This window comes from Triturus cristatus, chromosome 7 (assembly GCF_964204655.1).
Source record: "Triturus cristatus chromosome 7, aTriCri1.1, whole genome shotgun sequence".
NCBI classification, from domain to species: domain Eukaryota; kingdom Metazoa; phylum Chordata; class Amphibia; order Caudata; family Salamandridae; genus Triturus; species Triturus cristatus.
In genome coordinates this window covers 1,383,364,325-1,383,379,321 of record NC_140590.1, presented here as the reverse complement: position 1 = coordinate 1,383,379,321, position 14,997 = coordinate 1,383,364,325, and the positions used below count along the sequence as shown (strand labels likewise).

Below are 14,997 nucleotides of genomic sequence, written 5' to 3'. Positions count from 1 at the left end.
TGGCGGACGCCTTGCATCAACACATGGGGGTGAAGGCACTGTTTTGCACATGACAGCAGCTAATGAACAGCCAACATTGTGAAAGAGTGGCAGCACACACCACCACAGCAGCAGCGCACAGACACACATCACACCCAATGGGTGCCTGGAGATCAGAAACAAACTCACATCAACAAGCCAAGGGCCACTCAAAGATCTGCTAACAGTGTGTGCCCAGAAAGCTGGGCTGAGGTGACAGAGGGTGACACACAGAGGGAGGGAGAGGGGGACAGAGAGGGAGGGAGAGGGGGACAGAGAGGGAGGGAGAGGGGGACAGAGAGGGAGGGAGACACAGGGAGACGGACAGAGGGAGGAGGCTGACACACAGAGGGAGGGAGAGGGTGACAGGGAGGGAGGGAGAGGGGGACAGAGAGGGAGGGAGAGGGGGACAGAGAGGGAGGGAGAGGGGGACAGAGAGGGAGCGAGACACAGGGAGAGCAAATCAGCCGTGTGGTGTGTGGGAATGTCTGCTCGTCAGCAGGTAGACTGCGTGCATGTAGCCAAGGGTGGCCCGTGCCAGAACCCCCCCTCTTCACCATGGCAAAACACAGGGCCATGTCACAACCTGTGCACGAGCACAATGACAGCTACCTGCATCACATAAGTGTGTGGAACAAATCCATGTGCACATGTACAGTGCTACACGGAAGGCGCCAATGCATGGCTCGCAACACCGGCCCACCCCACTGCTGACTGCAGTCACACTTGACGCAGCAAGTAAGACTGTGCCACACTTAGTTAAAGGTGCCAAAGTGGTGCCCAAGGGACACACCCATGCACAAGTGCACTGTGAGTGGAATGCAAGACAGATCCTAATTCCGAGAGGAAATGTGCCAACTTATGAAATGATGAAACATGGATGTTGCATGGACCAAAATTAACATTGTCTCTCTTACACACAGGTCAACGTCGTGGTGCACCCCCCAACACTGGGGGGGAACACTCACAGGACCCGGATCTGCAGGAGCCCGATCCCACCGGCAGCGACCACTCTCACCACTCTGTGGACGACCCCGACCAACCTGGCCCCTCTGGTGTCCAACCTCCTGCAGCACCTGCGTCAGGTACAACTGTGCCAACCACCACCCCCACTCCTGCCACATCCCAGGAGACACCCAGGATCCCTGCCCCAACACCACAATGCAGCCAGGCTGGCCAGGAGGGACACGGTGTCCCGGGCACCCAGGAGGAGGCAGGCGACAACACCAATGCCACCCCTCAGGGGTCCCGGAGACCCGATGTGCCCGCAAGGGCAGGCCAGGCGCAAGTGGGCAGGGGTGGTGGGAGTGGAGGACGGCGGAGGCACGAGCCTGACCAGTTGGCTGGGGATCCGGTATTTTCCCATGTCCGTAACATCCTGGACTCATACCGGCAGGACACCACGGGCATGGCCCAGGTTGTGTCCACCCTCAATGAGATCAAGGGGAGCCTCGATGAGATAAAGACCCAGCAGGCCCAGCAACATGCGGAGCTACATGCCTGTCTACTGGTACACCAACGGAGGATGGAGGACAGACAGGCTGAGCAAGTGACGGCATTCCAGGGGATTCACGCTACACTCCGTCGGATGGCCGACAACATGGCCGACCCTCCCTGTGCCAGAAGGCGGAGAACATCACCACCCACAGGGAGGGATCAGGAGGAGGAGGAGGAAACATCCGACGGAGCATCCCAGATGTCGTCACGGCCTGCTGGTGAGGTTCCCCGCAGGAGGCCGGGTCGTCCACGGAAAGGACCGTGAGGGTCGGCGCTACATCACCATCTCCCAGGACACCTGGCCTGGCACCTGGCCCACTGGAGCAACAGCATCACAGCATCAAGAGACATTCTCTGCCACATGGCCCTGCTGGTCACTGGCTGACCAATGTTGACAAAGACTGTGGCATGGACTCTGAGGACATCCAATGGCAAGGACACCAACTCCCCTACTGAACTTTGGATTCAAACTACCCGGAAAGACACTCACTTTGTTCCCCCCCCCCACCCCCCCCCCCCAATAATAAATCACACTATGAAGAGTAGATGGCTGCTGGTAGCATTATTACCTAACATGTGTCATGTAAAGTCAAAACATGCCTGAGTCATCTTTTGTCTTCAACCACCCACACCCTGGGGCCTGAGTCTGGCACAGGACACATGGGTCACAGTGTATTAGGCAAGACAGACATGTTGCACACCTCCTGTGTCAGGGCACTAATGGGAGTGTTAGGCACCCACCCCTCCTGTCTCAGGGCACTGCTGGGAGTGTTAGGCACCCACCCCTCCTGTGTCTGGGCACTGCTGGGAGGACTCTGCACCCACCCCTCCTGTCTCAGGGCACTGCTGGGAGCGTTAGGCACCCACCCCTCCTGTCTCAGGGCACTGCTGGGAGGACTCTGCACCCACCCCTCCTGTCTCAGGGCACTGCTGGGAGGACTCTGCACACACACCTCCTATTTCTGGATATGTACGCTTGGAACATACACGGTGGGGGTACGCTCCATGCATACGCGGGTGAGGGTACGGGTCGTACTTACACTGTTGGGGTGGGGGTACGTTCCATGCATACGCGGGTGAGGGTACGGGTCGTACTTACACTGTTGGGGTGGGGGTACGCTCCATGCATACGCGGGTGAGGGTACGGTACGTACATACGCGGTTGGGGTGGGGGTACGCTCCATGCATACGCGGGTGAGGGTACGGGTCGTACTTACACTGTTGGGGTGGGGGTACGGTACGTACATACGCGGTTGGGGTGGGGGTACGCTCCATGCATACGCGGGTGAGGGTACGGGTCGTACTTACACTGTTGGGGTGGGGGTACGGTACGTACATACGCGGTTGGGGTGGGGGTACGCTCCATGCATACGCGGGTGAGGGTACGGGTCGTACTTACACTGTTGGGGTGGGGGTACGGTACTTACATACGCGGTTGGGGTGGGGGTACGCTCCATGCATACGCGGGTGAGGGTACGGGTCGTACTTACACTGTTGGGGTGGGGGTACGCTCCATGCATACGAGGGTGAGGGTACGGGTCGTACTTACACTGTTGGGGTGGGGGTACGGTACGTACATACGCGGTTGGGGTGGGGGTACGCTCCATGCATACGCGGGTGAGGGTACGGGTCGTACTTACACTGTTGGGGTGGGGGTACGCTCCATGCATACGAGGGTGAGGGTACGGGTCGTACTTACACTGTTGGGGTGGGGGTACGGTACGTACATACGTAGTTGGGGTGGGGGTACGCTCCATGCATACGCGGGTGAGGGTACGGGTCGTACTTACACTGTTGGGGTGGGGGTACGCTCCATGCATACGAGGGTGAGGGTACGGGTCGTACTTACACTGTTGGGGTGGGGGTACGGTACGTACATACGCGGTTGGGGTGGGGGTACGCTCCATGCATACGCGGGTGAGGGTACGGGTCGTACTTACACTGTTGGGGTGGGGGTACGCTCCATGCATACGAGGGTGAGGGTACGGGTCGTACTTACACTGTTGGGGTGGGGGTACGGTACGTACATACGTGGTTGGGGTGGTGGTACGCTCCATGCATACCCGGGTGAGGGTACGGGTCGTACTTACACTGTTGGGGTGGGGGTACGCTCCATGCATACGAGGGTGAGGGTACGGGTTGTACTTACACTGTTGGGGTGGGGGTACGGTACGTACATACGCGGTTGGGGTGGGGGTACGCTCCATGCATACGCGGGTGAGGGTACGGGTCGTACTTACACTGTTGGGGTGGGGGTACGTTCCATGCATAGGGGGGGTGGGGGTAGGGTCCGTACATCTCTATCCCCACGCTATGTGATGCTTGTGCGGGCCGTACCCAGGCAACACAACCAGACCGGTACGTCCCGTACCCACGCCTCAAGAGCGTGGGTACGATCCGTCCCGCCATTGTTGGGGTGACGTGGGTGTGGGCGTGGTACGTCTCGTACCCACGCTCTTGAGGCGTGGGTACGGGACGTACCGGTCTGGTTGTGTTGCCGGTTCGCGTGGTGACGGACTTCCGTTGTGGCGGTCGCTGGCTTAGCTGGACACGCCCCCACCCCCTCGTAGTGACCAGGGCATGGGTGTCAGGTATGTCCTGGGCATGTGTGGTGTGTGACTTTGGTGGGGGTTTTGTGGCCTGCCCTGGTCCTGCCACCCCCACCCCCCCCCGTTCCCCCCTCCCTTAGTTGTTCTGACCTTCTGCGGCGTCTGCGTCGTAACCTGTAGAGGAGGTGGACTGCTATGAGGGCCGGGATGACCCGTAGGTTCGGGTCCATGTCTGTCCGTCGCGTACGGGTCCTCCTTGTTCGCGTCGTCCTGTCGCGTACTGGTCCTCCTTGTTCGCGTCGTGCTGTCTGTCCGTCGCGTACTGGTACTCCTTGTTCACGTCGTCCTGTCGCGTACTGGTCCTCCTTGTTCGCGGCGTCCTGTGTGTCCGTCGCGTACTGGTGGTCCTTGTTCGCGTCGTCCTGATTTCCCGGCAGTTTTTGGCAGCCGGAAAATATTCACCGTGCGGGATGACGTCGGTGCGAATCGTGATTCCTGGTTCGTGAATGGCAGGCTGCGAGCGTCCCGACGTCAGGTCGGCCCTTTCCCGGATCGCATTGGTAGGTTTATTTTGTTCGGTCGGGCTTTTTTACGAAACGTACGGAAATGGTGTTCCGTGCGAATCGTAATTCCTTGTTTGTACATTTTGACGACCGGGTACGCGTCGGACGGAGAATATGCTCCGTCCGACGGTTCGTACCCGGTTTTTACCGGATCGTGATCGGCACCTTGGTGTTCACAGCGTAATTAAGTTTCTTGATGCCATTGATGACTTGCTCATTGAAGATATCGATAGAGTCTCTCACCGTGATAGGATTGAATGTAGAGCGAGGTTTAAGAGGTGTAATAATTTTCCTTGCTTGTACCGAGTTGTTAGTTTGCGAAGAAATGTCATTTTCATTAGCCAGTTCCTGTAGAACTTGTAGCAACGGTACATCCCTCGGAGTGAGGTCTTCTAGTGTGGACTCTAGGCCTTGTGTGTAAGGGATTGACTTTTTGTTATTGTTTTGTTCCACAGAGAGGAAATGATTTTTTAGTTTTAGTTTGCGAATGCTTTTAAAGATGTCCATTCTCGTGGAGGCATAGTTGAATGTACTCTCAGGACAATAGGAGAGACACATATATATATATATGTATATCTCACCCAGTGGCAGTCGCCACTAGGTAGCTATAGTTAGGGCTGCTTTTCCATAGACGGGGCGTTTTTTTGGTTATGCTAATACTTCCCCAAAAAAGTTAATCCACCTCAGCTCCTTCCTGGAATGTTTTGGGGTGATCTCTCAAGCAGGAAAAAAGGGGGCCCCAAAACGTAAAATCCCCATGGATTTTCCATAGACCTCTTTAAGACAGGTTATAGCAAAAACTGCTTAACGGAATTAGACCAAATTTGCTAGGAAACTACATCTTGGTCCGCAGAGTATTCTTTTTGTGATTTGGTGTAAATCCGTTCAATAGTTTTTGAGAAATTAAGGGAAAAACATAATTGTATATTTTCGCAGTTGAGCTTGCAAAAGTCTTGTAGGAGCACCAGTTTCAAAACAGAGCATTCTGATTGGCCCGGGATCTTTTTCTACTTGGCAGCCCCCCTAACTGAGTCTGTAAATGCCCCGGCGAGCCTACCCCCATGTCCGGCTCAGCAGCTATGTCCCGGGATGCCCACCCCTGGGACATAGAGGTTTCCCTGCCTGCAGCAGCGCAGGCAGGGAAACCTGTGTTTGCTCTCGCTTGGCAGGAGCATTTTTAAATCTTCTGCTACGCAGGAGCAGACACCAAGTTGACTCCCAGTTGGTGGGAGTTTAAAAAATGCCTCCGCCCGCTGGGTGCCGACTTTAGAGCTGTTTCCCTGCCCACAGTGATGCTATCAGGGAAACAGATCTAAATATTGCTCCTGCCCGCATAATTAGCGGTTCCATGTATGCGGAAAAAGTGCCGGCTCCTGTTGGAAGCGGGGAGCCCGCTGGTGCCACAGGGCTCCTACCACGACTCCAATAATAGTGTGGAGGGTGCACTGGGTGGGCCACTCACCCTTTTTAATTTTTTGTAGGCAAGCTGATCTTGTGGACAAAGGCTTCCCTCTTTCCAAAGAAGTCTCTCCCTTTCATGTGAGTGAGTCGAATACCCTTTCCATCCTCTACCCCCCCTCCTCATCCCACCAAGGAAAAGGAAGGGCTATGTAATCAGGATCTTCCTAGGACTCTCAGCTTTTCTGCTGACAGGACTGAGTTTCAGGTAATTTATCTCATTTTCCTAGGCTGTGCCAGCTCCTAGAGGGGCGATTCGGTAGCAGACAGTTTCCCACTGGATAGTTCTGGATAGTTCTCTGCAATAGATTCTGCTATGCTTTTTCCAAGTAGAAATCCTGGGAAGGTGTGAGAGCCCATTCCACCAGGACAAAGGACGCTTCTACTGCATTTTCTCAGGCGTCCATGTGTTGGACATTTGCCATGCTGCAATGTGCAGTGATTATAGGTTTACTGCGGCTTCTCCTGCGGGGTACCTGTTCTCAGACTCCCGAAGGAGAGGGGTTTGGAGGGGGAGGTGGGATTGCTACGCAGATCCTTTTCTTGGTCCCATGCTTGGGTGACGGTGCCCCCACGCCCTCTCCATTATTATCCCACAGGTTCGAACCAGTCACAATCAAAGTTGCTTCTTGTGACTTAAGGATCACCACTGCTTGCTGTTCATGGGCTCCAGTCTGGCCAAGGTGGCAAAGTTATCCAAGGCTGCCCCTCCTGGCACACAGCAGTCTTTCACCATGGCAGCCCCTTTTGGCACACCGGTCGTGCACTGCTACTGCACAAAGCTGTGGCCTTACCGCACAGCACTGTGCTCTGGCTGTCTGCACAGAAGCCCTCTGCTGGCATATAGAGGGGGGGGGTGGGGGGGGGGGGGGGTCGCCAACTCAGTCCGGCACATGGGCTACAATCTGAATGGTGCAGCAACCGTTTCTTGATATCTCGCACAGGGAGGCCACTCGACCGGGCTCCCTACTGAAACTTGCTCCCTCCAAAGCTCTCCTCTTCCTCACAGGGCACACTGGTCTTGCCAAGCAGGCAGCCACTGGTGGTCCAGGCTTCAGTTACAAAACACAAGGATCAACCTGTAGAAGGAGTTCTTTCGGGTGAGATTCTCTCTTTGACAAAAGTGTGTTTCCTACATTGGTTGGACACATGCAGTGTTTGCTTAAATACCCCTCAAAAATAGAATGCAGTGGCAACACCCTTCCCACCCGTTCTAGAGGCTCATGGAGCATTGTCTGCTATTTATCTCAATTTACATTTAGAATACCAAATAGGTATTGTATACAGTGCATGATTATTTGCATTTTCACTTACTTGTACATATCATTAGTTTCACTTTATTGATAGTAACATAGTGAGTACTGAAGGGATTAGTTACAGTCCTGATGAAGAATCCCCAGAGCTCAAAACATGTTGACTTGTATAGGAGTATCCGCCCATTACACGCAGGACATCTCCGACCCACTGCTTTTAACAGTACCAGCTCCAGTGACCTATTAAAGTTTCTTAGCTCACAGGGACCAGGTCCTTTTTAATTTCACTTTTTTCATTCACTCTTGACCCTTTCTCTCACTACCCCTACACCATACATATTGAAAGATCAGTTCTCCTGCGTAGTCGCAGGTCGTAGCACGCCCCATCCCGCAGCGGGGTGGGAAGACCCCTATGCTGAAGCATGACACCAAGGGCCCTTTTGGTGTGTGAGGGGTATTTAAGCAAACACTGTGTGCGTCCAACCAATGTAGGAAACACTTTTGACAAAGAGAGAATCTCAACCGAAAGAACCCCTTCTACAGGTGAATCCTTGTGTTTTATAATAGATTTCTAGAGGAGGACGTATCCACCTCCAGTGTCCATTGAGGACACTACCTCTTCACTCCCTACTTTTGATTTTTGGTCCAGGCTTCAGGGCAGATGGTTTTGGATTCCCTGGGTGGTGTCCCTTCACCCAGCAGGGAGACTAACAGGCGTTGGCCACCAGTCCTGGTCACAGTCAGAAGTCTTGAAGAGCTTCCCCTCCTCACACAGCTGGTCCGGTTGCTTGACAGATGATACATTTTGGAGTCTCAAACTCCCCTTCTTTTAGTCCATTTTCAGACACCAAATCTGATTTAGGGTCTGAGTCTTTGAAGTTTTATGTTGGGGTTCTGTTTCTTTTGAAGTGCATAGTCATCTGCTCCTTCTTCCTCTTGAAAAGCAGTCTGTCACACAAGAGATGTCTCCAAAGCTGATAATCCCACAGCACAGACCATAGGAGTGACTAGAGATCACACCTGGATGTCAGCCACAGTGATATGTGCAGCAAAAGGTTAGCCCCGGGCTCCCAGCCCTACTCTTTATGATTCTCGTATCAGCCTCATCTCCCTCATGGAATGTGCCCAGGCTTCTTCTTTGTGACCTCTCACTGAATCATTTAGCACCCTTTGAAGTGTACAGGGGAAGCGTGGTCCTCCCCTCTCCAGTGTGTGCCCCAACAGCTTACAGGAATGCAGCAATCTACTAATCTGTTTGGGGGATCTCTCAATCTCCACACCATGTTTCACCATGCAGGCCTGGTTCTCACAAAGTGGATCCCAGGACCCGCTATGTATTGCACAATCCACAGGCACACATACACCCGGTGCATGTATACATCATACATGCACTGCACAGTAGTGTATCCTCTGTATTATGTACCATTCAGAGGCACACATACGTCCAGCACTTGCATGCAACATGCGCCCACTGCCAAGTACTGTTTTCTTTATGTACTATATCGCTCATAGGCACACATACAACCAGCACATACACCTATCATGCACATACTGCAACCTTCATGTCTTGTACCACACACAGGTTCACATAAAACCAGCACATGCACTTCTCTTGCACGCACTGCACAGCACTACATCCTTCAGGTAGTGTACCGCTCTTGGGCACGTGCACCTCAGGCACATGCATACGCCATGCACGCCCTGTTCAGTACTGCATTGTGCCTGCTTGGACCCCTCCCCAGGCACACATACACCCAGTGTAAATACCCCTTCTGTACTGCACAGCATTTCACACTAACCTGACGTAGACCAAGGGTGAGGTAAGCATGCAGCAGCGGAACTTTAAAAAGTGAGTGAGCCTGTAGGCCTCACTCTAGTAACAGATTGACTCCTGGCGAAGGCAGTGCCCTCCCGCCCCTATGAGGGTAGCAGTCTGGGCACCCATCCTGGTCCAATAAAACCACAGTCCATGAGACAGGACTATGTCATAGTGTGCGCACACATGGTCCGTGTTTGACTGTGACAACAAAAGTCAGCATTAGGGATCCAGACATTTGTACAGTTGGACACTCAGGGCAGAGGTAAAAATCCATTACCATGCAGAGGACCTTTCTGTCTCAACATGGGTATATTTCTGCATTACCCAAAACATGAGCTGGCCTGAAAACTCAGAAAAAGGTAGATGCATTCATAACAGACAGGGTCCACACTTCCGTGACCTAAGAGACACCTCTGAGGAGCAGAGTGCTGGTCACTCATGGACATATTCCACAGTTAATGTCTGTGCAGAAGCAAACCCGCCAACCAATTAGAAGAGAGCAGCTCACAGCCCCACAATTTAAACTACTGTGTATCATCCTCCTCCTCCAGTGGGGAGCCTGGTTCCATCTGTGACTCCTGCCAAACAATGTTCTGGGGTGCGCTGAATGTGCAGTGCATCCCTGATAGGGAACATTTACCTCTCTGTCTGGCCTTTGTTGGCCTTTGGCCATAGGTACCATTCTCTAAAATGTGGAACTTTCACATAGGCAAAAACTTTCCTGTATTTGTATGGGGCAATGCTTCCATGCAAATGAGGGATCTTCCAATCTCCATTATGTAAGTGCTAATTTTACAGCATTGAAATATGTATTATGGAAGGCACCTCACAAAACGCTACAGCCACTTTTGTGATTGCACGCTCCTTCCAGTTCCGAAAAATGGGTACTAATGTCCGTTGCGCCAACGAGCAATTTCTGTAAAAGAGCTCAGATGTCCAGGCCAGTAATGAAGTAGAGTATATTAGAATATAAGGAGCATTTGCTAATGTCTGGAATCTGTTTGTGCCCACTAAACGTGTGGAACAGGCTATTTGTTGGTAACTTGTTTTTGTGGTGTGAAGGGGTAGTTCTGACTCCTAGATTAGGAGGCATTGACCTTCAGAAAGTGTAAGTTAGTATTTTGTTTCTGATGTAATACGGTTAATAGTTTCTTAGTAAAACAGTGCATTTGTTGGACAATATAAACATGAAAACTACATGGAACTGAGTCCACGCACAGTACCCCTAAGTTAACCGGTGGTATGTGCAACCTCAGAACATGACAACCCTGACTTCCCAAGGAATTCATGAAAACAGATCTAGTACCATTTCGTTTGATAACTCATGCATGCCCAAAGAGAGACAAAAGAAATACTCGACTTCGCATTTCAAATATTTATTGAAGCAATAAGATTCTTGTGTAAAATACGTGTGCTGCAATTATTAATAGAATAAAACAAAACGGAGTAATTAGCATCACAAGAATGGTAAGGAAAATGAACAGTTCAGCCATTGTGCTGTTGCATAGAATATATGTTTGCATATAAGTATTGTTATATTTGCGCTCCTACCTAGCGCTCCCTATCCTAGTGTGCCCAGGGTGGGGGAATCTGCCAGAAGGCCTGTAGGATGATCTAACTCCCCAGTTGAATGTGGGTATGTTTTATCTGGGAGCCCGTCTTGGTGTAGAGCTGGGCGCCATCCTTCTCAGGAAGTAAACAGGATTCAGCTGGGCCGGAAATTCAGCATGGGGAGACATCAACAGTGTCAGCTAAATGCTCCTCTGTATAAACAAAGAAGTGATGTTGTTTATTTAAATACCATGCTGAAGCCATTATTGATTCACCATTATTGACTGTATTGTCACAGGGTTGTCGCTGAGCGGAGAATAATCACAACATTTTGCCCAGTAAACTTAGCCCTTGCACACAATGTTGAAGGCTCTGATAATATGCCTACAAAGAAACGTAAATGTAAGCATAGCCATTTCACAGTCATGCAAGCAGATGGTTGTCAAATGTCAACATTCAAGAAAGATGTCAACTTGAAAACTTGAACATGTAAAATGGTGGTGTACTCGCCCGGGCCTAATGTGATCACATAACAATGCTTTTCCCTTTGTGCTACTGAATATAAGCAAGTGCCTGAAATCAAGCTCTACATTGCTTCAAATTTCATGACTTCTTTATTTCATGTATACTCTCAAACTTTTAATAGAGTTGCAAACCATTGCAGCAGGCCTTGCTTTGCACCGAGGATAATGTGCAAGTTAAAAAAATCTTTAGAAAACTATAAAAATTGATGACCTAGCTACCTAAACTTAAGCACATTTCGAAATGTCATGTTAAAGAAAGTAGAAATACAATGGAATACTCTATGTCTCTGTAATTTTGTACTACACAAAAAGCAGGTCATGTGGAGCCCAACGGTGTGTTGGGTTTCTTCATGGTGGAAGCCACTACAGGGCGTGAAATCTTTTCTAACGTCAACCCTCCTAACCCATCCTCAAGACGGCCCCAAATGCCCCTACACCCTCAGGCCTCACTCCCTTCCTTGGGACCAAGTGATCATGGAAATGTATCCCCAATGAAGGAGTACGTCTCTTGGACCCATATTTAACATTTCTCTGACACCCTTGGGAGATTTCTCACAAAACGTAAATTTAATTTTCTCACTTTCTGTGCAATGTATCATTGCAGTCTTGCACAGAAGAGGCACTTGTGGAAATGACATTAGACTGGCCACTTGGATATCCCGGTCCATTGCAATATACGGCCTTGTTACAGCGGCCCAACGGGTAGTCCCTATAGGGGAAGGTGGTGGTCTGGTATCAGGAACACTGCCTTCGCCAACCTCTAAATTAGGCGGGAAACAAAGTCGGGGTGGGGGTTTACGGACGAGCATCAGGACAGACTTATTTCGTATTAAAAAGAATACATTTTGAAATGGAGCCTTTAGGAATGCTCCTTTCTTTGGGGGGAAGTCTAGGTAGCTAATGGTGCATTTAAAGCTCATCGGTCCCAGCGCATGTGTTGGAGCTGTAAATGATTGCTAGATAAGATATTTACACAGCTACAAGGAACCATGTTCCAAAGTGTTTTTGGCAATTTGCTTTTACTAAAATTAATTTACATTGGTTAGTTGGTGAAACCAATATCACTTTTAAAGAGAGCTGTCAATTTAATGGGAGCTTCTTCTGTTTTTTTGAAAGGTTGGAATTTTTTAGGAAGCAATTAATTTTTTGCACATTCGTTAAAGCTTATTGATCAAAACATTAAGATCATACGCAGTTTTATTCTCTGTTATATGGCTTCATACTTCTCTGAGTATCAGCCGCTGCATTTATTGTGGTTGGTAATGATCTCAGTGTTCATACTTTTTCCCCAGTTACACTTTCTGGAAAGTTCAAAACGCCTCAAATTAGTATTCAGATTTTATTGCTTTTTACCTGCTTTAATCGAGCATTGTAGGGCCTCTTGTTAAATTTCTATATTTTGATTATTCATTTTTAATACTGATCTTTCGATTACTCATTTTTTATATTAAACTGTTTATTCTGTTATTGTGCAGTTCATTATCATTTACCAGTGTTCCTGTCTATGCCAACATCAGTGCACACCTTCCCCTTCTATGTGCTCCCACCATGCAACTGTGGTGTTGCACAACTTGCCAAGAAAGATGAAGCGTTGCCCCACCCTATTGCCACAATAATGTATTAAAGGCCCGCTAGACCACTTACTGTGGCAAGTAGCCAGAGATGATGTAGTTGATTGATGGGTCTATATAAAGAACTTCCTTCTGTTATCCCCGCCACTTTTTCACATGCAGACGAAGGGACAGGGAGGTGATTAAGAAGCTTTGTCTGGATGTGTGTGGCTCATATCACTTGCTGTGCTTCAGATTTCCCCTCTTCCTGAGCAGAGAACAGTCCCCACAGGGAGCGGACGATAGGGGCACTTTGGTATGAGAAAGTCTTGGCATACAGTCATTAGAAATGGGCAACCACTGGACTTTCCCACTACTAAACCCTCTACTCTCAAATATTCCACAAGGCAAATTGTATTTATACTACGCCTAGCCAGAAGTACAGTGAAATATAAAACCTAACAATATCTTAATGGCACAAACTACAGAAGGAACCATGAGAATTATTTCCCAATTAACGCATGGTAGTTTGCAGTGATTGACCAGAGGAGCGGCACCTGATACCTCTGCAGATAGGTGTCAGTGTTGAGTAAATTATGTGGCATTTTAATATAATTGGCAGTGGGATTAGGGACACAGTGTTTTTAATTTGAACTGTTTTCACCACTGTCGCCAAAACAAATTCCATCTTTCCCTACACTTTACTTAAATCAGCATGTCTCTGGTAACTCTTATTTTCTCTTTCACTCACTTTAGACTTTGAAAATTGCTCTAGCCACAGCAAGCAGACTGGGCGACCCCTTAAATGATCCGCCTTTACCAGGCTACATTGAGGAGATCCTGAGGTAGGTGTGACACATAAACACTTAACCATCTCTTTCAGATAGTAGTGTTAAAGTAAAACTCTGACTGTACTGCACTGTATTGCAACTGCCATCTAAATCTTCTGCAAGTTAGCAAGTTCTCAGAGGCATGTAAACTCTTTGTTTAAATTAAGAACAGTACCCTTATTTTCCTTTAACTTTACCCATTCCCGACTTAATTGGAATCTAGAAGCAAATTAATTGATTGTTTACAGTGTAAGAAAAATTGACCCCAAATTTTTAATGACTGTGAAATCTGGACAAACAAGTCTCACAGTAAGTAATTTGTATCAAAGAACAATGTCTCGAACATGGGTTTCATTTGAATAGCAAATATAGACGGCACAATCAATTGCAGCGGATTTGATCCAAAAGAAGAGAAACACAGGGGGACACATTCATGTAAAGGTAACTTGTATTGGACATGTTGGACATATTAAACTTCATATGTACAAGCACATGGGAAGGTAGCACTGCGTTACATTAAGGGACATGTAACCAACAAGATACTGTGCACAAGTGCTCGTGAAGTTTGTGATGGCGCAAGTGACGAGGTATATACAGCGATAGTGGTGGGCGCAACAAAGGACAATATAAAACAACGACAAATGTACATATTTAGGACATCCAGACAATAAATGATGTAAAATTTCGAAACACAATTAGGTCGGGTGTCTGTAAAAAGGGGTGCCAGAAGTTACGCTGTTAAAGTCGACAGCGTTTCGGCCTGCAGAAGTCTTAGGCCATCATCAGGACAGGTTACAATTGATTTAGAAGCAGTGAGGAGCTGGATCGGAGTGGATCCGAACAACGGGGGGGGCGGGGGCCGAGCGTCTCTGGTCCCGGGGGAGTTTGATGCAGTCCAGGAGTAGTATGAGTAAATCTGTATGGAATGAATCCACGTAAGAAGGAAGCTGGTGTTAGTCCGGTTGCGACAGCATAACTTCTGGCGCCCCTATTTACGGACACCAGACCTAATTGTGTTTCGAAATTTTACATCATTTACTGTCTGGATGTCCTAAATATGTACATTTGTCGTTGTTTTACATTGTCCTTTGTCGCGCCCACCACTATCGCTGTATATACCACGTCACATGTCACTTGCACGGTCACAAACTTCATGATCACTTGTGCACAGTATCTTGTTGCTTACATGTCCATTAATGTAACACAGTGCTACCTTCCCAAGTGCTTGTACATATGAAGTTTAATATGTCCAACATGTCCAATACAAGTTACCTTTACATGAACGTGTATCCCTGTGTTTCTCCTCTTTTGGATAAAATCTGCTGCAATTAATTGTCCCTTCTATATTTGCTATTCAAATGATACCCATGTTCGAGACATTGTTG

The 14,997-nt window shown here is 49.1% G+C and overlaps 1 protein-coding gene across 1 annotated transcript in view; it reads left to right on the top strand.

The window, feature by feature from the left end:
* GGT7 (gamma-glutamyltransferase 7) overlaps window positions 1–14,997 on the top strand; it is a 278,286-nt gene that overhangs the window by 198,069 nt on the left and 65,220 nt on the right. The window contains exon 10 of the mRNA XM_085619105.1: window positions 13,539–13,627. Coding sequence (XP_085475231.1) covers window positions 13,539–13,627 — 89 coding nt within the window. The remainder of the gene's footprint in view (window positions 1–13,538; window positions 13,628–14,997) is intronic.